At 46.1% G+C, this 26,688-nt stretch overlaps 3 protein-coding genes and 1 pseudogene across 5 annotated transcripts; 1 reads left to right on the top strand and 3 right to left on the bottom strand.

The window, feature by feature from the left end:
- On the bottom strand, positions 1 to 5,903 carry LOC133890771 (protein PEP-RELATED DEVELOPMENT ARRESTED 1 homolog, chloroplastic-like). 3 transcript variants are annotated; one of them, XM_062331305.1, is made up of 9 exons: positions 5,576 to 5,902; positions 5,078 to 5,233; positions 4,563 to 4,631; positions 4,308 to 4,478; positions 1,949 to 2,092; positions 1,036 to 1,197; positions 873 to 944; positions 721 to 780; positions 1 to 621 (listed from the first exon to the last, which is right to left on the bottom strand). In XM_062331305.1, exons 1-9 carry the CDS (start codon positions 5,819 to 5,821, stop codon positions 577 to 579), a joined length of 1,125 nt encoding a protein of 374 aa, XP_062187289.1. In that variant the 5' UTR covers positions 5,822 to 5,902; the 3' UTR covers positions 1 to 576. The 3 variants fall into 3 exon arrangements, with proteins under 3 accessions (XP_062187289.1, XP_062187291.1, XP_062187292.1); XM_062331307.1 differs by having other exon boundaries at positions 873 to 938; positions 5,576 to 5,901; XM_062331308.1 differs by lacking the exon at positions 4,563 to 4,631 and having other exon boundaries at positions 5,576 to 5,903.
- LOC133891145 (uncharacterized) lies at positions 5,820 to 7,315 on the top strand (annotated as a pseudogene).
- Positions 7,316 to 11,854: 4,539 nt separating this feature from the next.
- On the bottom strand, positions 11,855 to 12,468 carry LOC133891759 (uncharacterized). Its single transcript, XM_062332504.1, has 2 exons — positions 12,088 to 12,468; positions 11,855 to 11,996 (listed from the first exon to the last, which is right to left on the bottom strand). Exons 1-2 carry the CDS (start codon positions 12,464 to 12,466, stop codon positions 11,986 to 11,988), a joined length of 390 nt encoding a protein of 129 aa, XP_062188488.1. The 5' UTR covers positions 12,467 to 12,468; the 3' UTR covers positions 11,855 to 11,985.
- Positions 12,469 to 20,550: 8,082 nt separating this feature from the next.
- Positions 20,551 to 22,893, bottom strand: LOC133891144 (uncharacterized). Its single transcript, XM_062331867.1, has one exon. The coding sequence runs from the start codon at positions 22,891 to 22,893 to the stop codon at positions 20,551 to 20,553; it is 2,343 nt and encodes a 780-aa protein (XP_062187851.1).
- Positions 22,894 to 26,688: the final 3,795 nt, after the last annotated feature.

The following is a 26,688-nucleotide window of genomic DNA, read 5'->3' as shown; positions in this document are numbered from 1 at the left end:
TTAACCTAGCAGCCCCTGTAAAACTTACTCAAAATATAACATAGAAGTATTTGTACAATCATAGCTGGCGTTCAGGAGGAAAGCCATCCTTCAATCTATCCTCTTAAAACCACCCTCATTTTATAGTCAAAGTCGAAACAAGGGTGATGCCCAGTATGAGTATCATGACTCACTTGCATTAGAGCTTCGGTCTAGCAGGTCAATTGTCAAGTGCAACTTGATTGATTATGCACCTCTGCCAGCAGCACTTGGAAAAAAAGCTGAACTCAAGATCAATTGAACCATTTGGTCATACGATTCACAAACTTGTAACTTACTTCTGGACTGCACATGGCGACAGCACATTCTTCCCATGAGTAATCTTTGGCCTTTAGGTGTCCGCTTATCATTTCTTCTGCTTCACTTCTCAACCAAAAGATTCATGACCACTCAAGGTATGTAAATCTTTGAACCACTTGTCACGCACCAGTAAATTCGGTATGGAGAAAAGGGTTCATAACTTGGTGTAGTGTGATCCTTTTGTTCACAAGACTCCAACAAATGTTTATAAATAACAGTGAATCCCCGATAAAGACGCTAGAAGGCCATTTCCTCAAGAATTTTTAGTGTTGTTCGATGTACCTATAACAGGAAATTAAGGGTAAACCACATCGATCATTAACATACAAAGGTGGACTATAAGGCAAGTGATCAATGAAATGAATGAATCAAGCATCTCACCCATTCTAGATGTTGAGCTGTAATGCCAGATGTGTTACTTGCATATACGCCACCGAGGACCTTACAGACATAGAGGAAAATTAAAGAAAAAAACATATCATGCTTAAAAAAGAGCAAATGTTCGGATACAAAATAAAAGATGAGCACAATACCTTGGAAACAGTCTCAAGGAACATTCCAGGGCGGACTGGCCGTGGTTTGCGGCCTGATACACTTCGCTGAATCTCACATAAGCATGAGTAGTGAGTACTTTATTTAATGCATAATATCCGCTAATTTCTAAAGATACTAATGAGCCAAGAACTCAAAACTCACCATTCCAGATACTCCAGTTAGATGATCCTGCTCAGAATGCGACTCAACATTCGATTGTTCAATGTTATCAGTACCTTCCCCTTTGCCATGCATAACATCCATGATCATCCTCTCCAATGCCTTCCCAGGTTTAAGAGCAACGAGCTTGCTCAAAAAGTTCACCTGTCCATTAGGATAACATGAAACAAAACCTTCTATTCAACAATGACGAATCATTGAATGGTAGTCTCTAAATCTTTTTTTTAGTTCGAATTTTTTTTCATCTGCCACTAAGGAAACGGCCTTCATTCTAAATTAAAGTTTTACACTTCTTTCTCCTTCAACTAGCTCACTAGTCGTTAGCGTGATCTTCCTTTTTCCATTGTCATCTATTCAATGGGCTTTGACTATCATTTCCCTGCCACTTTATTTGAGTTAAGATCAAAATGCCCCTGGATGACCAACAGCAGGTCTGACATGTTGGCTACATCACTAATCTGACTAACCATGTAGCCCGCATATCAGATCTGTCTGATCTCACTTCTCGCTCATTATAGCTGACACCATGTTTCAAAAGTATTCAATCATGTTTGGTCAACAAACAAGGAAAGAAAAATGCGTCCTTTTGCACTCTTAAGGAATGGCAATCATGTTTGAGCTCATGTAAGTGGGGGAAAAAAGGAACAAAGCCCTAAAGGAGCAGTCACAAAAGAGATTGGCTTCTCACAGTGGCAAAAGGGAAAAGTTTCCCAAGTTTTGCAACACGTAAGTCACAGAAGTATACAGGGACAACGACATATTGATGATGTCCCTTCCAGCATCACATGTCAACAACCATACATAAGTCATCTAAATACAGTAAAGACCTTTGAAAAAGGATACTTTTGCAACTAGTCACGGCATTACAAATTCTAATTCCAAGTTCAAAACAAACCTCTGCCTCAGGGAGAGTAGTCAAACCACGATCATTTCTTTCGTCTAATAGGCCACCTCCCATCATATTTCGAGCTTCCTCTCTTACTATAACTAGCCTTGCAAGAAGTTTTCGATCGGGAATGGTGTCCCTGGATTCCATTGACTGTAGTATTGACCAAAGAAGGTTAGAAGATTGAGGATTCTTCAACATGGAAACAAAAATAAACTAACTACTACAAGCAGTTATTTTCCGAAAGTTATCAGCCTACTCTTATCATTTCCAAGAAGCACAGTGAGATGGAATGATCTTCACATCTAGTGTCTTGTTTCTGTTCCATTTTGAGAGTTTCAAATATATTTCAGATTTTACAATTCTAACTGCACATACTAGTATTCCAGATTCGATAATCTATCTAAACCAGAGTGAGATGGAATAAAGAAAGGAGCCCTAGCATTGCATATTTGTAATCTATTTTGAAGTGTAGCATACAGTGCTAGCAAGTTCCTGACGCTTTTCTATGAATAGAGGAGGGACTCTTAGTATTTGGTTGAAAAGTAACACAGTTTTCTGTTTTCCTCCCTCTGCAAATAAAAGATTGGGCACTCAATGAATTCTGAAAAGCAGTAAGAATGAAGTGCTTAAAAATGTGTAGTTTCGACTAATAGTACTGTGAGCATTTTCAGACGATGCAAAATATGCATAGCATAGCACATGCAGAATGTACATGCAGGTTTTCAAAACTCAGTTCAGTCCTTTGCGAGGAGCCGAGGATGCACGGGAATCCAATCAAAGTCATGTTTTATATATTACAATTGTTTTATGTTTACACCAAAATTGGTGCTTTTATCCACTGGAAGGGACTGGAGAAGTGAAGAATATTTGTATGCAACTGATAATAGAAATTAAGGAAACATAGTCCAAATTTCAAACAAATGTACATCATTGTTGTTAAGGAAGGTGACTCATATCCTCTTAGGACATGGAGGGAGAAAGGCTAGAATGAATCCTAATCCTACTTTGATAAGGATTCCTACTTCTATTTAGAGGATGACAAAGAGGGACCTATATAGAGTAACGGGGTTCAGGAACTGAACCTGGAGCAAGCAAGCAACATGCCATTTTCATCAAAAGTACAAGCAACTAGGGGCACAGAAAAGGATTCACATCTAGGTTATTCTTCAGCACTAGATTCTTGTATACAGCAAAGATCTGAGAATTCAAAGGTTCGAGAGGGTTATCAAAGTGTGGCAATCTCTTGTACTCTTTTGAAGTTGTGCTCACAAACTGTTAGCTTCACCAAATCTTTCCCTCTTGTCATGATTCCTTTCATTGTTGTTGTTTCGATATCCATCTACTTTGTTCTTGATACCATGCATTCTCATACGATACCTCACAATATTAAGTCTGATATCAGGCTGCATGACATGAGGGGTATTAAAGCTAACAAGTACCTGGTCTCAAGGAAAAAAAAGCTAACAAGTACTGTGCAAACAAGATGTCCAAAATTTGCTAGTTAAAGGGTTTGGTGGTCCATGCAAGTGATCAAATCTTTAGAACTTTTGGAAGAATTAAGAGCAACTAATTGATTGGTTTGTTCCTAATAGTAATGCCAATGCTTCCATTGTACAATTTTCTATTTATTCAAGAACAGATTATAGAAAGATTCCTTTTGTTTTTATAATACGCAGGAGTATTGCGTATCATTGTATCAAGTAGAGAAAGTTTGGTACAAAGACTTGACAAGCAATGCGCATAAAGCGAATGCCGACTACCGAATTACAAAGATATACTATACTATGAAATGAAACCACCGAGAGGATGCAGACGGCCCCATTTTCACTATAGAAGGATTCCATACTTTGTGTGTTAGGATAACACTCCAGGTCCCCCATTTTCACTATAGAAGGATTCCATACTTTTTGTGTTCGGATAACACCCCAGGTCCAAAATTCGCTCAATACCCAACCCCTGTGTGGGATCAGCTATGCACACATAACACATCTCTTATGCTTCTGTACTCGATTTGCATAAATGGGTTAATCTGATGTGATGTGTTTGAGGCAAGAAGCATTGTATGCTAGCACTACTCGCTTTGAACTTCCAATGTGGGGTTAACCCTCTACCACACCACACCACATGGGCCACTACAAAGATGTCTTCATAGAAATGATGCAAAATACTAAGTAGCACATAGCATCTAGAGCCAATGCTCACTACATCAACAATATTGTTGTTCCATAAAAGTGGATGAGAATTATACATTAACCTTAGTTTTAGACAATGAAATATTCCATTGAAAAGAAACAGGTTGTTAAGATTACACTATTGTATAAAGACCATCAGGAAAGTACAATTGTTCTCATGCTCTTTGACATACCTCCACTAGATCATCTGCCTGGTTTGCAATGTCATTAAGATTTGCCCCAGGAATTTGGCACTTAAGACCTTTATCGTTCTTAAACACACCTCCACCAGCAGCTACACGGCGCAACAATTCATGCCTGCTCTCTTTCTTTTCAGTCTGGCAGAGGAGTCCAACAACCTGAACCTGGTTTGTAAAATAAAGTAGCACTAGTCAGTAGTCACGTGGCGCCCGCACGCACACACAGAGTGCACTCGAAACAAGACTTACATGTGGAGGGCATTTCTTTGTCAGATGGTCTAGCACTGTCTGCTTAATTACCTCAAGTAGAGACTTGCGCTGCCATCACAAGACAGACATGTAATGCATATAGACTAAGCTAAGGAAAAAAATGCATATAGCAGGCTTGTAGCAAGAAGTCCAGTCTGATAACATTGTCTCGGAGCATTCATCCCATGGTTATCACATCGACGCAATGCAATCCACGATCTCTTTAATAACTCAAAATGCATGTTAAAAACAAACTAGTAATTTAACATGAGTAAATATAGACATCTTCGGGTCTTCTAGTAAGCACGTTCAATTTTCCAATTACAAATGAAAGAAGCATCTGCATAAGAGATAGACCATTTTGGTTCTAAAGAAATCACAATGTGGCAAGGCCAACAGTAAATAGCTGACTTATGCTCTTTAGTACACAAAACAAAATGCATGGACGACCTCTAGAGAAGAAGAAATACTGAAAAATTATTTTGGCTCAGTTAGGAAATGATTCTATTAAGTACCTCATCATCTGCATCTTTTTGTGCGAGCTGTATCATGTAATCAAGTGCCATAAGAAAGCCTGACTCCATCTCATCGACCCTCTTCCCAATAACTCCTTGGGCCACCAGCTCCACAGCCACCGGCTCAAAAGCACCATCCGTCTCAATGTCCTCCATCTGCCAACACCAACCACACATATGAACCACACCAAAATATCAATTATAACAATTCATTCGGGCCACATGAACTCAAGTACAAATTTCCCCAAAGATAGTTCCACGACAATTTTAGTGCAAATTATAATCTAGCCCAAATTACTAGACCGTACAAGAAGGAAATGGAGGATAATCTGTTTGTCGCAATGGGCTAAACGTACACAACTGTATTGCATTTCTACGGATCACTGTGTCATTTCCTACACGCTAATGACAACGAAATAGTGATAAAAGAAACTAAAAAAAAGAGTTAATTACTTCATAAGTGACGCAACCGAAGAAATGGCGGAAGGAGATCCTTACCAGCGTGAGCATCTCCTGGAGCACGGAGGCGACCTGCTCGCCACCGCGGAGGAGGGCGTCACACTCGGCGGGGTCCCACTTGCTGGGGTCGTCCCCAAGGGAGGCAGGCGAGGCGATGGGGAGGGGCACCTTAGGCGTCGCCGCGAGGCAAACGAGGGTTGGGCGGGAGGGGACCCGTGGGTGGAGGTGGGACGCGGGCCAGCGCGGGAAGAAGAGGATGGCAGGGGAGAGGCGGAGAAGCGCCATGGATTTTTGCTTGGGCCTTGGGGAAGCTAGGGAGGGAGGAGTGGATGATGCGCTGGGGTTTTTTTTCGGGGTTTATCGGAAATCCATCAGTTTTTTTTAATATAAAAGACAGCATTGTATTAATTTAACCGATCGCTACGAAGGATAGCTCATAGTCATTGTCTAGTACTATACATAATCGATAGAAAATTGAATTCTAAAGAAAACCAGCTATCGGTATATTTATCAGTCAAACTATGCAGATCCTTTCCAGACTTTGACCATGTGTTGTAATGCTATTATGCTTGGATGTTGCCTTGTTGCTGTGGCACGGCTCAGCTTGTGTATTTCTTGTCGTTGCAATTATGGTTACTACATTTTGTTGTTGCAATTCTTGTTGTATATTAGCTTGTGTATTTTAAGTAGAGTAAATTTGTGCAGTAGTCAGTATGTTACTTATGTGAATTGGCTTTGTTAAATTTGATCTTGACGTGTGTTAAATATATGCATTGACTGGGAGGGATTCTAAGGACTTGCTAGTCAAATACCCACGGGTATCGGTAGCCGACGAGCATAAGCACGGATACAATATTTTGTCTATCACCCTTCACGGGTACGGGTCAGGTAACCTTTCTATGAAGACGAGTAGCCCAGCCCCCTTGTTAAAATTTGGATATTAAGGAAGCTATATTTCGCAATAGCAGCTCCGAGAAGCTGAGCTTAGGGTGCGCCTCCTGCGGTCGTTTCAATCATTTCTTGTAACCATATATCCTAGGTAATTTTCACTTCTCCTTATCTTAGCAGGGTCTACATTCACCCTTGAATGTCCTGGGTACTCTTCACTTCCCCTCAATTCTTGTAACCTATAATCCGCGTAGGTGTGGTCGCACCCCTGGAGTGGACGAGAAAGAAATGATTTTTTCTCGGAGCAACTCCTAGTTTCAGACCTAGGAGTTCACTTTCCCGTATGAGCATTCGGTAAATATATAAGTCGGTGGAAGAGTCAAAAGGGTCACCACTATTGAGCAATGGCGGGCACAGCATGAAGAAGTAGGGGGCTGATCTTCTCTCTCCTCCTTTGCCCCCCTAGATTTGCCCCTTCTACTAAGGATCTCCCCTTATCTTAGAAGGGTCGTTTGACAGTTTGTTGCGGTTCATTGATGTGCTTACACACTAGGCTACCCCTACTCCAAAAACTCCGCGGACCACCTATCACTATCTTTGATCAGAGGGGTTTATTGTGCAAAAAAAGCCGGGTCGCATGCTCCCACAGAGGAAAGCCCAACGAATGTTAGATGCAAAACCCCGCACCTCATTAAGATCATTATTGGCATATTCTCTCTCTCAAAAAAGAGCAGGCCCCATTAAAAACAGGATTCATACGTGTATGTTACCGCTCATACAGCTCCTAGCCACCAAGCGGTTAGCTTTCCTCTAGAAGTTAGGAAAGTGTGGATAAATCGACATCAAACTTTAGTCGACAGAAGGTTCTTCTTTTTTTCCTGCTCTCAGTAGTCCCAATATTCCAATACTACAATGTTAGCAACGTTTTGTCTCGATGAAAACTCTTCCGGCGACCATGATGGATAGGATTTATTTTCTATCTTTTGGACTTGAATGATCCAATTTCTAATCTTGTTGGAGATTATTTATTTGGCTTTGATGTATGGGGCCCTTTCTCCATTGTTTGAGAAAAGTTTTGTATTTTTCCTTTACATCAAGAAATAAATTGGTTGAAACTAAAGTTTAAGACACTTGTCTACAAAGTCTCATACTTAAAATCCAGATTTATGATAATAATTGGATATGTACTAGTGGCAAAATACAAGCCTCATTTCTTTGGAATCAAATATGAAATAGTTGGATGTCAACCAGTTTATAATATCTAATGATCATTGGATCTGTACTACTGGTAGAATACAAGCCTCCTAACTATTTTTTTCTTCTACTTTTATATATTTATTAATTTGTTCTAGTGAATAAATGGTAGCAAAATATCTACATCCTGTATATTTAAGAAGTCTGCTAGAAACTACTTTGAGTATATATTACCTTTTCATAACACTTCATCAATGAATAGGAACCATAAGCTTCTTAGTGTCTTTCTGGCCAATCTTGATTATATTTATTTTTTGTGCTCTACCATTTTATTTTTAACTCCTTTCTTGCCGCCGTAAAGGTTATTGTGTCAAAAATAATACAACATTGCACTAGAGTAGAACTTCAACTTGTGGAAACTTCCAAAATTCATATAGCTAGGGGGAAGTAATTCATTGATGTAGCCAACTTTCTTGATGAAAGGAATCTATAGTCTTATATGCTTAGTCACCTACTGGAATTCCTTGTGTGAGGCATAAAAATAGCCTTCCCAGTGAGTGAATGAATGGAGTGAGAGGACTTTCATAGAATTAATTTGTTTCATACCGAAATGAATTGAGCATTCCGGTACGTCATTTTATAAATCTTCCATGTGTGGATGAATAAGCCTGAAGGTGTACTATGCATTTTAACTCTAATCACCGGTAACATGCTTTTCTCTAAAGCCTTTCTTTGGACTCAAGGTAAAAATGGTTGGATGTCACCCAATTTTTAATTTATGATGATCACTGGATCTATAAAAGGGGCAAAATATGAGCCGAGGAAATGGTTGGATGTCACCCAATTTATAATCTCGATGATCGTTGGAACTGAACTAGTGGCAGAATACAAGACTCATAACTAAATGTTTCTCGATATCTAGATATTTCTTAATTTATTGTAGCGAATACTTGGTAGCAAAATATCTACATCCTGCATATTTAGTGAATACATATTGCCTTTTCATAACACTCAATCAGATTGCGATCACAAGCTTCTCAATGCCTTTCTGGCCAACCTTGAACATATTTTTCTAGTGTTCTAACATTTTATTCTTAACTCCTGTCCGGCAGCCGTGCAGGTCGATGTGTCAAAAGATAAAATAGCATTGCACTAGAATATAACTTCAACTTGTCGCAACTTCCAAAAAAATCATATAAGGGGAATTAATTCATTGTTGTAGCCTGGCAAGGGTATCACTTTTTTAGATACAACCCCTAAAGAACCATTACAAGATCCTATGATACGAGCTCTGTACGTCGATTGAATAATGAGGTGAGCTCATTCCTCGCTATCCATGTTAATATTTGCGAGAATTAGATGTTACTAAATTCTTGTGATGTTTTGATACTTAGGAATATAGAGGCAACACTGCCATCAATCCGCCTTGCTTGTTGGCGGATCTCTTAATTAGGGTCAAATCCCACCAGTTATCTCTACACCAAGTTGGCACGCTTATCAAAGAACGTCACCGACACAACCACAACTTCACTTGGACGTCAGCCCATATGTGCTAAGTCAAGCCAGGCTACAAATCGCCCTCAATTCGTACACTGCATTCAGTTCGGATTTAGAAAACAACATTGTATTAAAACGACCATATCTCCTTTGTAGAGAGTCCAATGAAGACGTTTTTATACTCGTTGGAAAACTTAGGACGAGATCTTTCCAATGAGTCTGATCCCTTAGCCAAATTCATTGTTGTCATGCTTGTCTGGTCACCCTACCGTTGCCACTGCCCTCCACTGGACCTGCTCAGCTTGTCATGCTTGTCCGTCGTCTATATCTGCTTTTATCGATAGAATGATTGCCACAATGCACTACCGGATTTTGATACTTGCAAAGCGCTAAAAACACTCGGCATAACACTGTCGGCATACACAAGTGCCGGCAAACAGCTGTTTGCCGAGTGTTTTATATCGAGCACTCGACAAACATATTTGTCGAGAGCCAAATACGACACTCGGCCAAAAAAAGCGACCTAACGGCGCCAGGGCCTTAACGGCCTCTTTGCCGAGTGTCTAATGTATACACTCGGCAAACCCGAGGACATGTGGCGCTCGCGACTTTGCCGAGTGTCCGTGGAATACACTCGGCAAATCACATCACGTTTGCCGAGTGTATTGGAGGGTACTCGGCAAAGTGAGTACAGAATAGCGCCGAGATAGCACTCTTTGCCGAGTGTATACACTCGGCAAACTGGCATCCAAAATACCAGATTAAACAGCCTTGCGATACGTGTCACGTTTGCCGAGTGTAACACTCGGCATATCCTTGTTTGCCAAGTGTAACACTCGGCAAACTGTTCTATACCAGACGACCAATTGATCCATACCAGATTCAAAACTGTCGCTGCAATTCAAAACAATTTATATATATCTCACAGATTACCACATTCACATAAACATCACATAAACCGTCGCATAAACATCACATAAACCGTCGCATAAACATCGCAAGTGACACAAATATCACAAATTGTCGCGACAAGATAGCAAAATATAGTCCAAACAAAAAGAAAATGTTGCAGGCCGTAACAGACTCCACACTTGATTACCACCTTAACCTGCATCAATCAAGGAGCAGAAACACTAAGTAAGAAGTATGCATTTGAAAGTAAACAGAAATGCTAAGTATGGATATGGGGTTACAAAAGTAAGTTTTCAAAGTGAGGAGAACAAACCAAAGTGAGGTGGAGTACCAATGTGCGAACCTCCAGCTACATGCGTATTCGATCCCTCTGATGGATACTGCACAAAGGAGGAGATAGTTAGCATAACACTCTATGATTGTAGGAATGGCAATAATGGTGATTACAAGGTTATAAACTAACTCACAGGAGTGTGTGGAGCCTGTGGAGCAAGTGGACGAGAAGGGGTTGGCATCGGTGGCGGAGTTTGGCCCATTGCAGCATAAAGGGGCGTCATCATCGCATACCACTGGGATCGTTCTGCCGCCATCCTCTCCTCGAACGATCTCTCTAATTCGTGCCGGAGCCTCCTTTCTTCATCCAGCTGGGCCTACAGTATGTCATCGCAATCTCATCATCGTTCCAATGCAAAGCATGTAAAGATCATGGAGGATGAATGAAATAGAACTAACCTGGATTTCGTTCATCGCAATCCATGTAGGCTCTGGGCGAGGACGTATACCCGGACCTGAGCTCGTGCTCTGAGCTCTAAGCTGAGAGAGAGAGGGAGTGGTGGCCGTATTGAGTGTGCCTTCGCCAATCCAGAACCGGCCATGTTTCTTGCCTCCTCCCGCCCTCATAACCACTTCCCCATCAAGATCATGCTCGCTCGGATCAAAGTCTGGGCCGTGGACCTCCTTTGCCATCGATGTGTATCCATCCAGGCGAGCCTTGACGTTCTCGTTGCTGTACGCTGAGGCCAGGTCATTCGGGTCATATGCAACCCCGTGCATCGCCTTTGACTTATGGGCCAAAGCATAAGCCTTGAACTGGGAGAGAGGCTGACCATCATTTTTTGCCGACTGCAACAGAAAAGCAATAACATTCATAAAGGGGACACCCGCACAGAAATTAAGGAGAACTGAGCTTGGGAACAACAGATGCTATTGCATACCCATCTAGCCGCGAAACTAGTTAGGCTGAGGTTGCCTTGATGGTGTGGCGCGCCAGGCATCAACAATCGCCTTTCCCGGCAAGCATTGTGACTCTCCTCCCACTCGGGAGCGCACCACTTCTCCACGATCACCGTCTAGCACAGAAGGTCTCCTGCGCACCACCCCGGAGGCACCTAAATAATCAAGTACATGATATATAAGAAGAAGAAATTAAGTGTTAGTAATCTAAGGAATAATAAGCTTTAATGTACTTTACCTGCAGGTACTGCTCCCGGGTCAGAGATATGGTCCTAGCGTCTTATTTTGTCACCTTCGCTCCAAGGTGTTCCGCGTGAAATTTGATCACGGCCTGGACGCGCGCCTCGTAGTGCATATCCTTAACAAGCTTCTTGGCAGCTTTGTCGACGACAGCAGCTGCCTTAGCCTCTAAGTCCGGCTCGCATCTAAAAAAATCCTGCATATAGACGTGACGGATCCAGTCATTAGTTAAATAATTTCCATGCGATTAGTATTGACTAATGTAGTGCGAAAGAAACTTACCCACAGCTCGGCCTTCACCCGCTCGGCTCTATTGGGAAACACCCTTCTCTCCCTGTCACGGGCATCCGGCGCGGCTGCATAGTGGGCCCATGTGTATGCCGGCTCGGTTACTCCGCCCAAAGTAACCATGCCAAGGAACTTCTCCTTGATCAAAAGTCCAAGGATGCCGTTTACATGGCGTGAGTGGTCACCCTCTCCAACCCTCAGCCAGTTCCTGCACAAGTGTAAAGGCAATTTATTAGTATGTGTTGAAATATTGAAGATATAAAGGCAAAAAAATAGTGAGAGTAGAGAGAGCCATTTACTTCTCCCCATCTGGTCGAATGAGCGGGCGTCTAGCCATTGGCACCGGTCGCCTCGGGAGGCTAGAAGGACCACGCAGCCACACACGAGAAGAAGTAGAGCTAGAGCTACCCCCTGGTCAACCTGCTCCTCCTCTACCTGCTCCTCCTCATCCCCAGACTGAGTCGCAGCCGTAGGTATAGGCGAGTCAGACTCAGACTCAGCCGCACCTAGAGGCGACTCAGTCTCCTCCTCAACAGCAGGTATAGAAGGACCTCCTCCACCCCTGCCTCCGCCTCTCGGCCTTCCTGGAGGTCTTCCCCGGGGTCTCTTTCCGGACCCGTCACTTGCATCCGTGGCTTTCCCCGTCGCCTTTTTGTATAGCGACGTCAACTTCCTCATACCACCCACCATGCTTCAATCACTTCCTATGAGAACGAGTAAACCAATTAGTACGGATGTTACAACTTGATGTAAATAAATGAAGCATACTAAAAAAAACATGCTATGAGAAAGAATAAATCATACAGTTATTAGAAATAAACATACAGTTATTAGAAATAATCATCATCATCGGGATCAGCTGGATCATAAGTCTCATCATCACTATCACGCGTGTTGAAATAATCATCCTGATGCTCGGGAGGAGGAATGCCGTCATCATTGTCATTGCCTAAATGTAACCACTCAAGTAATTCCAAGTCCCTCGCATTCTCAACCTCGTCTTCTTCGTCCTCGTCAGCACCAGTTTCATTGTCTACTTCCATGCCCTGAGCTTCCGTCAAGTCGATCTCAAAATTCCCTGCGAGGCCATCTTCTTGAAAGAATTCTCCATCATATGTGTTAGGGTCTATGTTGTAATCTTCATTGTTTGGGACTGGTAGTTTACCGTGTGGCGGTACCTTGTACACAACATCCCAACCCTTAAGACGCTGAACGGTTTTGCACGGGTACGAGAGATAATAAACTTGTGTGGCCTGTTGAGCCACAATATAGACATCGTCTCCTGGTAAGACAGTTGATTGTCGAATTTCGACTAGCCCAAGATTAGGGGTCCGTCTCATAACTTCTGGATCGAACCAATGGCATTTGAATATGACGGGATTCAGAGGTTTGCTCCCATCAAAATTCAGTTCGTATATTTCTTCAATTCTTCCGTAGTACTCAGCCCTATCTAAGCCTGGAGTAAAAACTCCGGTATTTATTGTTCTACGATTGGGCCGACTCTGCTCGTGGCTTGCTATGTGGAAGCGATATCCATTCACGTTGTAAGCCTTAAATGACCTGACCCTATAGGCACAACCATCAGCAACTTGTCTCAAGTCGGCACTCATAGACTCGTCGGTTGTTCCCTACAAGTTTAAGCGGGATAGCTTGGTGTATTAGTCGCATGTAAGAAATGAAATTAAGTTAGAAATGAAATCAAGTTGGTGTAATAGCCAAGTTAGAAAGCACTTTCTGTTTGAACCAAGAAATGAAATCAGTCATGTCATTTCCCACACCATCTCTAAGAAGGGCCGAAGCTTCCTCGAGGGTAGGTTCCCTTGATTCATGCCAGAATTGCTCATTGAATTCCCTATAGCAATGAGAAGAAGCGGAGTTGGACACAAACTTGTGACTAGTTGAGAAATAATGTATTGAGCACTTATTGCATGTACGGCTCCACTTCGGATAGGTTGGTCAAGACATACAACATAATAGTGCGCCACTCTTCATGTTGCAAGGTCTTGTTAGTCGCACCACTTGCACTGCCAAGTTGCCCTCTAAAGATGCTAAGCTTTGATTCATCTTTGGGGTTGCCAGCATTGTAACGAGGGGGGTGGATTATGCACACTGGGAAGATTGTTAGCATAGTATTTTGTTGTGAAGTTTGACACCTCCTCTAGGATGTATGATTTGGCTATGGATGCTTCAATTTTGCATTTATTTTTACATTTATTTCGAAGAATCTTTTGCAATCTCTCAATTGAGTAGCACCAACGGCCCTGCACGGGCCCCCCCATTCGTGCCTCATACGGGAGGTGCAAAATCATATGTTGCATCAGATTAAAGAAGCCGGGTGGAAAGATCTTCTCCAACTTGCAGAGCAACACAGGCGCCAGTCTTTCCATGTCTGCTACCACGGTATGAGATAACTCTTTAGCACAAAGCTGGCGGAAGAAATTGCTCAACTCCGCAAGCACTAGCCAAACATCCTCGGGGACATAGCCTCGAATCATCACCGGTAGTAGCCGCTCAAGCCATATGTGATAGTCATGACTCTTGAGCCCGTTGATTCGCAAAGTAGCTAAATTCACTCCCCTCTTCAGATTCGCTGCATACCCATCAGGGAACATCAAGGTTTGGAACCACTCAAGTACTTCCCTCCTTTGGGCCCTTGTAAGAACGAAATTGGCCTTTGGCTTCGTCCACGATTTCCCGCCTCTGGGAGGGGCCATGTCTAGCTTTGGTCTATTGCATAATCTCGTTTGATCGACTCTAGCCTTAACGTTATCCTTCGTCTTCTCAGGAATGTCCATGATTGTTCCAAAAATGGCCTCAGCGACATTCTTTTCAGTGTGCATTACATCAATGTTATGTGGAAGAAGGAGATCATCGAAGTAGGGGAGATTCCACAAGCATGGCTTGTGAGTCCAGGCGTGTTGCTCACCATATCCCAGAAATCCATCTCCTTGGGCATTGGCCTCGAGAGCGTCTAACTGAGCACGAACCGCGGCACCGGTCATCTTAGGTGGTGCCGAGCCTTTGACAACTACATCTTTCGTAAAGTTTTGCACGTCTTGTCTGAATGGATGGTCAAGAGGAAGGAATTGTCGATGCTTGTCGAAGGAAGAATATTTGCCACCCTTTGTCAACCAAATGAACATCAGAGCCGCCCTGCATACTGGGCATGGGAACTTCCCATGCACACACCAGCCACAAAATATCCCATATGCCGGTAGGTCATGCAGGGAGTACTGGTACCAAACATGCATTTTGAAGTTTGTCTTTGTAGCTCGGTCGTATGTCCAGACCCCATCCTCCCAAGCACGGACCAAATCATCCATCAGCGGCTCCATGTACACACTCATATTCTTCCCCGGGTATTCAGGCCCCGGAATTATCAGCGACAGGAATATGTTCTTTCGTTGAAAGATGACGCCGGGGGGGGGGAGATTGAGGGGAATAACAAACATGGGCCAACAGCTGTATGAGGCACAAGTCATACCATATGGATTGAACCCATCAGTTGCGAGCGCAATTCGTACATTATGAGCCTCTAGAGCTTTTTCACGATGAATCAGATCGAACCTCTTCCATGCTTCACCATCCGATGGATGTACCAGCTTGTCAGGATTGTATCGACACCCATCTTTGTGCCATGTCATCTGTTTAGCAGATTCCACAGTCATATACAGACGTTGGATTCTCGGTACGAATGAAAGATACCGAAGGATCTTCACGGGGATTGCGAGCTGCCTCTTCTGACCATCACCAGAGTCTACCTCAAGATACCTAGAGGAATTGCACTTCACACAGTACTTTGCGTCTGCGTGTTCTTTCCTAAATAAGATGCATCCCTTTGGACAAGCATGTATCTGCTCATATGGCATCTTAAGTGCACGGAGGACTTTCTTCGACTTGTACATGCTCTTTGGCAGAATGTGACCTTCTGGGAGAAGGCTACCAACAACTGTCAGCATTGCGTTGAAGGTTTCTCGGCTGCAGCTAAACTGGGACTTGATAGCCATTAGGCGTCCGATGGCATCCAATTGAGAAACCTTGGAATGCCCGTGAAGGGGTTGCTGCGCCGTAGACAACATATCATAAAAGTCCTTTGCGGTTGACTCCGGCACTTCCTCCATACGTGCTTCATTAAAATGTGCGTCATGAAAGTCATCTAGCATGTCTCCGACCCCGACATCATAGTCGTTGGTGCGTTGACGCACCACCTCCTCTCTGGCACGTTCGGAGTCACCATGGTAGGTCCACCGGGTATAGTGTGGCATAAACCCATTCTTACAAAGGTGTTGACCCATGACCTCCTTTGTTTGTTGACGCGCGTTTGCACAAATACTGCAGGGGCACCAAGTTCCACAAGGTCCCTTAGGCCTAGCAAATGCTAATTCCAAAAATGTATCGGTCTTCTGGATCCATTCATCGGTCAAAAAACCCTGACTAGAGCGGCCAGTGTACATCCACTCACGATCATCCATGCTCTAACATATTGGGAAACATACACATATAATATTTTTTATTCAGCAAGTAATATAAAAATCAATTTCATCTACTATACAATTAATTATTTCCATCAAATATTTGTGTTTTACCATAAGAGGGAATCGGCATGCATCAAACTATCTAATAGGTAAAGATAGGTCCTAATCCCACCCGACGATGTGTACATTGGGCCGTTTCCATGCTCTACTCCGATCCGAGACAGAATTTCGGCAGCACCTCCCCGCTGTTCTCCAAATACACGTCTCGGCAACAAGCCAAGACAATGTGTATCCGGAGAACAACGGGGAGACGCTGCCGAAACTCTGTCTCGGATCGGAGTAGAGCATTGAAACGAACCCAATCTACACATCCTCGGGCTGTCCAAAAAATGTGGACAATTCGAAACAGTTACGGTTATAGATATGCAAAGACTTGCATATTTATAACCATAACTCTTTCAAACGGGAGACGCATAGGTTACGCGACATGCACATCCTAAACCCTAAATTAGCCAAAATTCAAAATTTCGGCGGCACCTCATTTGTAATAAATAGCAAAACTGACATAGAAAAGTTATTCGATTAGCATGACCCACAACCCAGACTGATCCTCTCCTTCCCGATCATATTTTCCTAGGAGCTCGTCCCTATATATTCATCAAGACGACCACATCTAACTATGACCTAGAGAAATAATGTATCGGTCTAATGTTAAAGAAAGAAAGAAAATTCACATGTAACGAGAGGATGTCGCTCATCTAAGCATCAAACCAATCGCAAGTGTGGAGATAAGTTTCCCATAGATGTCCGCAACTAGGAAAACCCATTTTTGTTTAAGTTTTCTAAAGAAAAAAACGCAGCATTGGTGGAAGCTTTCAAAAATCGATATTTCTAAACTAATAACATGTGCGCTTTCTATGCTTAGCAATCAGTGTCTATTAATTCTATGAGTCTCTAAATTGTAGTTCGGAAAGGTTGGTTTCGCTTAGAGTACAGGAACAAATCATTAAACTAATTTCTATCTTAAATTTATCAGTTACAAAAAGGTGAAATGGAATAAAACAAGGATCTTATCACCAGGGAACAACGCACATAACTTTTTTTTTTCTGCAAGGAACACAAATCATGTACTTGGAAGAATTCAGACTTGGCTTTTATTTAGACAGTGAGATGGGTTGACCAGGTTTATGTAAATCCTCTAAGTTTGAAAATAAGAAAGAAAATAAGCGTAACTCGTTCGAGCAAACAAGCAACTTTTTTTAAATACCATAACCAGTTTCTCCTATTAAAGATTGTGTCTTGATAACCTTTCAAAAAGAAGTACATTTTGACTAGATAAGTGGCCGTACTTCTCGCCGTACGTCCACAGGGATCTTCCAACCCCCCCTGAGTAACACGCATCAGATAATAATAATCAGTATTTTAGCTAATCCTCCCAAAAAGAACTCAGTAGATTTTCACTAGATTTTGTGTTCATGATTTGAAAGTTGTTTGCTTCAGCAACATGGGGCACGCAACGCAAAGAAAGTTACGTCAAACCACCAATTAACGAAACTTCCTTCCCAGCTACCTCGGGCCCCCCTCAAATTTACAATACTAGTCAAATAGAAATATCGAGAGTGACATATCTTATTGAACTTTAGCTGAAAATTTATTTTATGTACTTGGCTAGGACTCATACGATCGTCAACAAACTATATGTGTCCTCCTATAACTTTTGTGTTGTCTAGATCTTTTTATATTTTGAAGAGGCGCTGATTGATCCAACACGACCATTAATCTCTGAAATAAGCATTCTAGATCGTTAATTCTCATGCACAAGTTGGCATTAGCAATTGAGAGGGAGAGAAGCCATTTTTTTCCTTTCTCATGCATGTGCTTCAGGATACAACTTTAAGTAAGGTTATAGAAGACATCCGTATATATAAAGTTGAGGTGAGATATAGTGTTAACTTTTAGCATATATTTTAGGTGAAATGTGGCGTTAAGTGTAAGTAAGTAGATAAACATATGTTAGGTGAAACAAGGTACAGCCAATATTATGAATTATTACTCCCTCCGATCATAAATACTTATTGTTTTAACTAAGATTTGATTAAATTTCTAAAATTTTAATTAAGGTATACAAGTACATAAAACAATATATAGACTGCTCCAACTTAGTCGATGTCACTATATTGATTATTTATTTATTTATTTCAGTGGGCGCATTTTCCAAACATTCATTTTGGGCTAGGGCCCCATGAGTCCACCAGCAAGAAGCTCAATGAAGCCATCGGTGCGGCAGGTCGTCCGATTGGTGTGCATGGAGATTGAACAAACAATTGAACAATTGAACAAACAAATAATTGAACAAACAATTGGCAATTGAACAAACAATTGGTGTGCATGGAGAGACCACATACCTTATTGATTTGCAGGAGGTCGGAGGGGGGCGGCGCGGGCGGGGCGGCGCGAGGCGGCGTCGGGCGGCGGCGTCAGGCGGCGGCGCGAGGCGGGGCGGCAGCGGAGGAGGGGGACCTGGCCGGCGCGAGGCGGAGCGGCCGGCGCGGAGCGGCCGGCGCGGAGCGGCGTCGGAGGGGGGCGGTGCGGGTAGGGCGGCGCGAGGCGGGGCGGCAGCAGTGGAGGGGGATCTGGGAGGAGAGGGAGGGCGGCGCTGGCGGCAGCGGCGGATTGGGGCGTGGTAGGCGGCGGCGGCGGCCGGGGAGAAGGAAATAAAATCGGAGTAGAAAAATGATTTTTCTACCCATTTTTCTTGGGTAAGGCCTAAAAATAGACTCAACAACATGAATATGATTTTTCTACCCATTTTTGTTCAATATTTCATGTACTTGCAGATCAAATTTGACTTATATCCATTAAAAGCCAGGAAATGCACTTAATGAATTAAAAATAGTAAATGGACCCAGAAAAATGCCAAAGTTTAACATGGAATATTCTATGTTGTATGTTGAGTGTAGAAAAAGTTTCAAGGTCAAACGATGATTCAACCGTCACTTTGGCTTCAAACCTGATCCGTTCCCTCTCGAAATCACGATTCTTTTTCGGAGATGCTTCGGTTTCTAAGCATCGTACGTGACAGCTTTTGCTTCTTCCACTTGGCAAGTATTGAAAATTCCTTCTTTGTCTGGATGACAGCTGGAATGATAGTATATAGCAGAGAAATTCCTTTTTAAGGCAAGCAAGAAGAATTGTCATTCTCTTTTGTTTGTGAGCTCAGCTCATCACACGGTAGCATCTTTGACACATGTTTAGAGCACAACTGATTCCAAGGGCTGCTCCCAGGAGTCCACATCTGCTGCATCTCAATCTTGAAGCACGACTGAATTCTAACTCCAAGTTCATAACAATATCATCCTTAAACCATACTGCAGTAGTACCGGAATCGATGTGTGGCGGCCCTTGGTCGGTTGTTATTACGAGAAAGAAAAGAGAACAAAAGGAAACAAAAAAGAAAATAAAGAAAAAAAATAGTTTGCCGAGTGCCTAATATCGGGCACTCGGCAAACATACATGTTTACCGAGTGTCCGTTAGACGACACTCGGCAAAGGGGCGACTCGCCGTCAGCCGCCGAACGGAGGGACACGTGGCGCGTTGTTTGCCGAGTGCCCGAATTCGCCGAGTGTTTTTTCTCTTTTTGCCGAGTGCTATTGTTTGCCGAGTGTTTTTTGATGAATTTACCGAGTGCCTAATTGTTTGCCGAGTGCTTTCGTTGGGAACTCGGCGTAGGTGGCTGTTTGCCGAGTACCCGATATAATGCACTCGGCAGCATAGGTCTCGTTTCCGGTAGTGATGTGTAGTGACTGACTAGAAAAATTAACAGTCAAAATTGAACATTTTTAAGAGCTTAATGATGTCTGCAGTGACATGTATATATACTAGCATAGAATTGAACAACACGACGGTATGAACAACCAAATAGCAAAGTATATTTCTTCCTTTTTTTTTTGGAAATCTTAATGTTCTCTGAGGCCATGGTAAATTACACGGATCGAAATGTGGTGTTTAACCTTTACGACGACTGATGTTAATTTGCAGCAATCCTCAATATCATTTCATTACATTTTTGAAAAGAAACAAATAAAATACAATAATACAATGCCGAACAACCCTTAAAAATTAAATATGTATGACATATGCAAGCAAACATAAGACACGCGCCACAGACAACACAACGAACCCAATGGCGGCATAAATCAAAGCAACACCACACCACGCCATATATGCATGCATGCCGCATTCAGCACATGGCTTTATTAATCGGACGGACGGCACCGATGGAATTACTACACCTGATTGCCGTCGTCCTCATGCTGGCGCCTGATGCCCGCGTGCGTGCAGAAGGCCCAGAGGCAGGTGATGAGGTCGCCACCTGAGGAGGCCAGCGCGTTGGCATGGCCTTCCACGTCGTTGGACGGCGCCAGGTAGATGAGCAGCTTGACCCAGAACTCGGCCAGATTCTTCCAGGCAGCTGCAGAGTCCTCTGTGCGCACCTGCTGGAACAGCTTCACGCCGGCCCATGCCGTTGGGTTCTTGAGATGCTCCTTGTTCGTCTCCATCACCGCCTTCCAGGACTGGCGCCCCCACGCGCCGCAGTAGCATCGGCGCGACGCTTCCTTCAGGCAGCTCTTCACCTCCTCGTACCTGTCGGACACCCATGGTTCGTTGTCCGGCAGCAGCTCGGGCGCGCGCGCCACGAGGTACATGCAGAACCTTGACAGGGTAGTCGCGACAGTCCGGTCGCAGTCTTCGGGCTGCCGCTGCTGCTTCTTCTTCTTCTTCTTTCGCTTGCCATGCGCCATGTCCAGTAGCTCCGTGGCTAGGTGACACGCCAGGATGATCTCGGTAGCAGTTTTTCCACGGCTATTGAAGCCACTTATGTGGGGCAGGCTGACATTGCCGGTGCCCAGGTCGATACCCTTCAAGGACTCGACAATGGCTACCTTGGCTTCAGTTGCCAGTGTCACGTGAGATGCCCATGCAAACAATTTCTTAATTGGCTCACAATCTTGGAGAATGGATACCTGCTTGATCTTGATCTTTGTTGTCTTAATTTGCCTTCCGGTAAGTCTAAGCATAAGCTTGAATGAATTAAATACCAAAAAGCGGAATGCAATGAAGGAGCAAATGATTGGCTTGGCCAGGCAGTTCCACAGGCAGCTCCCCGGGGCAGTGTATAAGCATAGCAGGTGCACTAGAAACCAATTGGAGAACAAGTATACGGTGAGGAGCTCAGTGATTTCAATGGAAAGGAGGGTGATCACAAGCAACATGGCAATGATGATGTATCTGCCTAAATTTTCATCGGCGCCGAGTGTGACTATCACCAGAACGGCGAAGACGTATATCGAAACAAAGAGGAGGGACATGAGAAAGTTGACGAAGAAAAGCCAAGGAGCCGATATCACAACCGGGACGCCAGCCTGGTAGTAGTTATCAAGGAAGTCGAGCTCCAGCTGAAGCACTCTGAATGCATTAATGGCGTTGCGGTCGGGTTCCTTCTCATGGTTGTTGAGTAGGCCCTCGAGCATCAGCCTCCGCGCCATTTTGGAGCCGACCTCCACCATGGGGTAGTGCTCGAAGCGGCGCCGCAGCAGCTTGAAGAAAGAGAAAGAGAGGCACAAGAAGCGCAGGTGATCGATGAAGTTTCGCCATCTGTTGCTGAAGCAACACAATGGCGCCGGAGTTTGTTTTAGCTCCGACCATATTTGATTCACGGTGACCAAACTCTTGACCTTGTTGACGTCGATGAGGAGATGGACGTGCTTTTGCTCGTCTTGGTCGTGAGGAAACCTCCCCACACCGTAGCCACAGTGAGGGGTCGTGAGTACCTTGGAATTCGGCTGCTGTCCGGTCTTCTTGAGCACGAGCTTCTCCTCCCCCATCACCAAGTACTTGCAGTTGGCCATGGGGTCGGTGGAAGCACCAGAGCCTGAGCCACCGCCGCCGCTCTGGCTCTCCTCCTCCTCTAGGACATGCTGCATATAACCTGAAATGAGGTGAGCGCTGCCCGCGGCAGCCAACGACTCCTGGGCCCTCCATTCGTTGAGCACCCTCTGCCCCAGCTTCGCCAGGGCCAGTAACCAGAGGATGGAAAACATGGTCATCACCAGAGTTGAGCCCTGTCCAATAATGCTGGAGTAGATGAGGTAGCCGATCCACACCAAGCGGGTCACCTCGTCGGAGTGACCCATCGGCCTGAACCGGTCGGCGGCCCTGGAGAAGGAGCCGTCGGCCGATCGCACCATCACCTCCACCTTCTTGCGGACGAGCTCTATGAGGAGCAACCACAGAAGCACGAATTGGAGCTGCCCCTCCTTCCCCTCGGCGTGGGAGGCCATGTAGGACAGGAGGGGGAGGAAGAGGACGAAGGTGAAGCGCAGCAGGAAGCGCACCATGGAGAAGAGGGTGGACCGGCCGCGGATCAGGCGCTCGAGGCCGACCACGCAGAGGGTGCCGCCCAGGATGGCCATGAGCACCGCCGTGAACATCACCGCACGCTGCATCATCAAGTCCCCCTCCATATGATTATTGGAGTTGGACTCGCCCTCGCCCTGGCGCCATGTCATGTTGAAATACCTCAAACAGTAGTCGAGCTGGCTAATCCTAGCAGGGGACAGCAAACCCATCCTCTAGGTTCTAGCAGTCTAGCTATGGTAGGGTGAAGGCATGCATACACTATATGTGTATATATATACACGCACGCATGCGTGCATGGAAGCCGATCCATATAGTACAATAATTCATAAACACGATACCTCGCCATTCTTTGCTTAAATAGCTAACAATTCCAATAGTGAGATGCAATCAATCGTCTATATTTGTCTTAGGAATATGTGCCAATGCCATGCGTGCTTGAACCCAAAGTGATACAGTAAGGAAGAATAAAGGAGCTCATTTGTGCTCGTTTCCCCTTTTGTTTTATCAATGGATGAAGGCAATGCTAGAACATGCATGCAAGGTTTGTTCAGTCAAAGCACAGCTAGCTAGCTGATTCATGGATTTCTTCCTCGACAGCTAGCTTAGTCTTAGGTCTGTTTATTTTTTATTATGATTCTAACAGTCCAGATTATGATTATTAGAATATGGATCTTTAGAATATGGATTATACAATCTAAAATAAATAACACCAAATTATTATAATCTCTCTTCTCATTCCCTCCCCTACAAACTCGCTCACCACGCAGCACCACTGTCGCCACTGATTGCCGCGACTCTGGCCATCTCTTTCAATGCCGATACCGCCCCAAAACCCGGCACCCCACCGCTGACACTCTTCTGACTCCGACCGGATCCACCACCTCCCCACCTTGGTGATCCCAACTGCAACTTGGGTCGGCTGGAGCTCGGGCCGCAGGAGCTCTGGCCGACGGGAGCTCTGGCGGCAGGAGCTTGGGCCAGCAGGAGTTCGGGCAGCAGGAGCTCGGATCGGCATCAAGAGGGAGAGAGCGAAGGGAGAGAAAAAAAGCGAAATGTTATGTTTGTAATGGTAACGTTGGGTACATATGTGCCACAATCTAGTTGGGAGTCCCCTTTGACCAGGAGGCGACGAATCCCGAGCCCCACCGCAGCCCGGAGGCCGGCGATGAGACCTTCATACTCCGCCATGTTGTTGGATGCGCGGAACTGCAACTGCACGACGTACCGGAGCTCTTCACATGTTGGGGAGGTGAGAACCACTACGGCCCCTGCGCCTTTAAGCGAGAGGGAACCGTCGAAGTGCATGACCCAGTACCCGGGCGCGTCGTGCCCGGGATAGGTAGAGATCTCTTCTGGGACGACGTAGGGGACGGGTGTCCATTCTGCCAAGAAGTCGGAGAGTGCCTGGCTTTTGATTGCCTGGCGACAGACGAAGTGTAGGTCGAACTCCGCCAGCTCGACCGCCCATTTGACAACGCGCCCGGTGCCTTCCCGGTTCCGGAGAATGGGTCCCAGTGGATAAGTGGTAACCACCGAGACCTTGTGCGCCTGGAAGTAGTGGCGCAGCTTCCGGGAGGCGATGAGCACGGCATAGAGTAGCTTCTGCGCCTGGGGATACCTTGTCTTGGCTTCCCGGAGGACTTCGCTGACGAAGTACACCGGTCGCTGTATCCGGCGGGCCCAGACGGTGGCCCCACCCGGGGGGCTGCAGCAGCCCCCAGGGTCGGCGGCATGGTCGGGGCTGGCCGGGCACTCGGGCTCGATTCCTTGGCTGGGAAGAGCAGCGTGCTCGGGCTCGACCCCTTGCCCAGGGGGAGCCACGAGGACAAGTGAGTGGTCGTGGGCCTCTGGGAGCTGGGACCCAGCACCCGGCCCCGAACACTCGTCGCGCTCCACTACCAGCACTATGCTCACGACCTGAGGAGTGGCCGAAACGTAAAGTAGTAGGGGCTCACCTTGAGAGGGAGCCACCAACACGGGTGGCGAAGTAAGGTACTTCTTTAAGTCGCGGAAGGCCTGCTCGGCCTCCGGCGTCCAGTCAAAACGACCGGATTTCTTCAGAAGCTTGAAGAGAGGGAGCCCTCGCTCCCCGAGCTTGGAGATGAAGCGCCCGAGGGCTGCCATGCAGCCGGTGAGGCGCTGGACCTCCTTGAGTCGAACTGGGGGTCGCATCTGCTCGATGGCCCGGATCTTCTCTGGATTGACCTCGATCCCTCGGCCAGAGACCAAGAAACCAAGGAGCTTGCCCGCCGGCACCCCGAAGACACACTTCTCCGGGTTGAGCTTGAGGCGGGTAGAGCGGAGACTGTTGAAAGTCTCGGCAAGGTCCTCGAGCAGGGTGGCGCGGTCTCGGGTTTTGACCACGAGATCGTCGATGTAAGCCTCGACGTTGCGGTCAACCTGCGAGTCAAGAGTGATACGAATAGCGCGCTGGAAGGATGATCCAGCGTTGCGCAGGCCGAAAGGCATTGACATGTAGCAATAAGTCCCCACCGGAGTGGTAAAAGCAGTTTTTTCCTCGTCCCCTATGGCCATGTGAATCTGGTGATACCCAGAGTTTGCATCTAGGAAGTATAAAAGATCACATCCCGCAGTTGAATCTATAATTTGATCAATGCGAGGTAAGGGGAAGGGATCTTTAGGGCAAGCCTTGTTAAGGTCGGTGTAGTCCACGCACATGCGAAGCTTGCCGTTGGCCTTCGGGACGATGACTGGGTTTGCTAGCCAGTCGGGGTGGAGGACTTCTCGGATGAATCCAGCGTCGAGGAGCTTCCTGACCTGCTCGCGGATAAACTCCTGGCGCTCTGGCGCCTGCCGCCGGACCTTCTGCTTCACCGGGCGGGCGTCCGGACGCACGGCCAAGTGATGCTCGATCACCTCCCTAGGGATCCCGGGCATGTCGGACGGTTGCCAGGCAAACACGTCTATGTTAGCCCGGAGGAAGGCGACGAGTGCGCTTTCCTATTTGCTGCCCAGGTCGCCGTCGATACGGACAACCTGGGTAGCGTCTTCGCCCACCACGACCTCCTTCGTTGGAACAGAGGTGTCGGCGACGAGTCGGGGTTTGGATGAAGAGGGTCCCGGGCCCCCTGTAGAGCCATCGACCTCGGCCTGCGTTAAGACCAGAGCCATGTATGATTGTTCAGCGCAGGAGACGGCGCCGCCGGAGTCGGCGATCACAGAGATAGAGCCTGCGGGGCCGGGCATCTTAACCGTAAGGTATGCATAATGCACGGCCATCATAAACTTGGCAAGCGCCGGACGCCCGAGGATGGCGTTGTAGGGGAGAGGGAGCTCCGCGACATCGAAGAGGACGCACTCCGTGCGGAAGTTGTCCCGGCTCCCGAACGTGACAGGCAACTCAACCTGCCCGAGGGGCAGGGAGTGCCCAGGGGTCACTCCACAGAAGGGGAGCGAGGGCTTTAGGCGTCGGGAAGACACATGCAGCTTCTCAAAAGCCTCCTTGGAAAGGAGGTTGAGGCCGGCACCACCGTCGATCAGCACTCTGCCGACCTTGACATTGCAGATAGTGGGAGACACTGCCAGAGGTAGCCGTCCCACGGCTGCAGTACTGGCGGGGTGATCAGCCATGCTGAACGTGATCGGAGCATCCGACCACCTCAGGGGCCTTGTGGCCTCCTCGCTCGGGGTTGCCGAGCACACCTCGCGTCGCATGACCTTGATGCCACGGCGCGAGTAGGGTGTGTAAGCGCCCCCGTCGATGAAGGCGACGGCATGCTCGGGCTCCTGGAAGCCGAGCTCGGCGTTGTCGGGGGCGACCTCAGTATCGCCTCCTCCGCGGGACTCGTCGCGCTCCCTCTGGCGCTGCTCCACGAGTCCTTTGACCGTACGACACTCCGTGAGGTCGTGCCATCTGGTCTGGTGTATGGGACACCATTTACCTGGCTCGGGCCCCGCGGGAGCGGGGGCCCTCGCTGGAGCAGGAGCTCGGCCGGGGGCCGGGGCCCTTGCTGGAGCCGGGGCCCTTGTGGGCACGGAGGCCC

Source organism: Phragmites australis, chromosome 14, assembly GCF_958298935.1.
Source record: "Phragmites australis chromosome 14, lpPhrAust1.1, whole genome shotgun sequence".
In the NCBI taxonomy this organism is placed as follows: domain Eukaryota; kingdom Viridiplantae; phylum Streptophyta; class Magnoliopsida; order Poales; family Poaceae; genus Phragmites; species Phragmites australis.
Note: the sequence above shows the minus strand (reverse complement) of the source record. Positions and strands in the feature narration are given on the sequence as shown.

Excerpts from the sequence above, each read along its gene's own strand:
- LOC133891759 (XM_062332504.1), bottom strand. The coding sequence starts at position 12,466 with ATGAGGAAGTTGACGTCGCTATACAAAAAGGCGACGGGGAAAGCCACG.
- LOC133891144 (XM_062331867.1), bottom strand. The coding sequence starts at position 22,893 with ATGGGTTTGCTGTCCCCTGCTAGGATTAGCCAGCTCGACTACTGTTTG.
- LOC133890771 (XM_062331305.1), bottom strand. The coding sequence starts at position 5,821 with ATGGCGCTTCTCCGCCTCTCCCCTGCCATCCTCTTCTTCCCGCGCTGG. Across the intron at positions 5,234-5,575 it reads TCCAGGAGATGCTCACGCTG|ATGGAGGACATTGAGACGGA; the intron begins GTAAGGATCTCC and ends TGGTGTTGGCAG. Across the intron at positions 4,632-5,077 it reads AAAAAGATGCAGATGATGAG|CGCAAGTCTCTACTTGAGGT; the intron begins GTACTTAATAGA and ends TTGTGATGGCAG.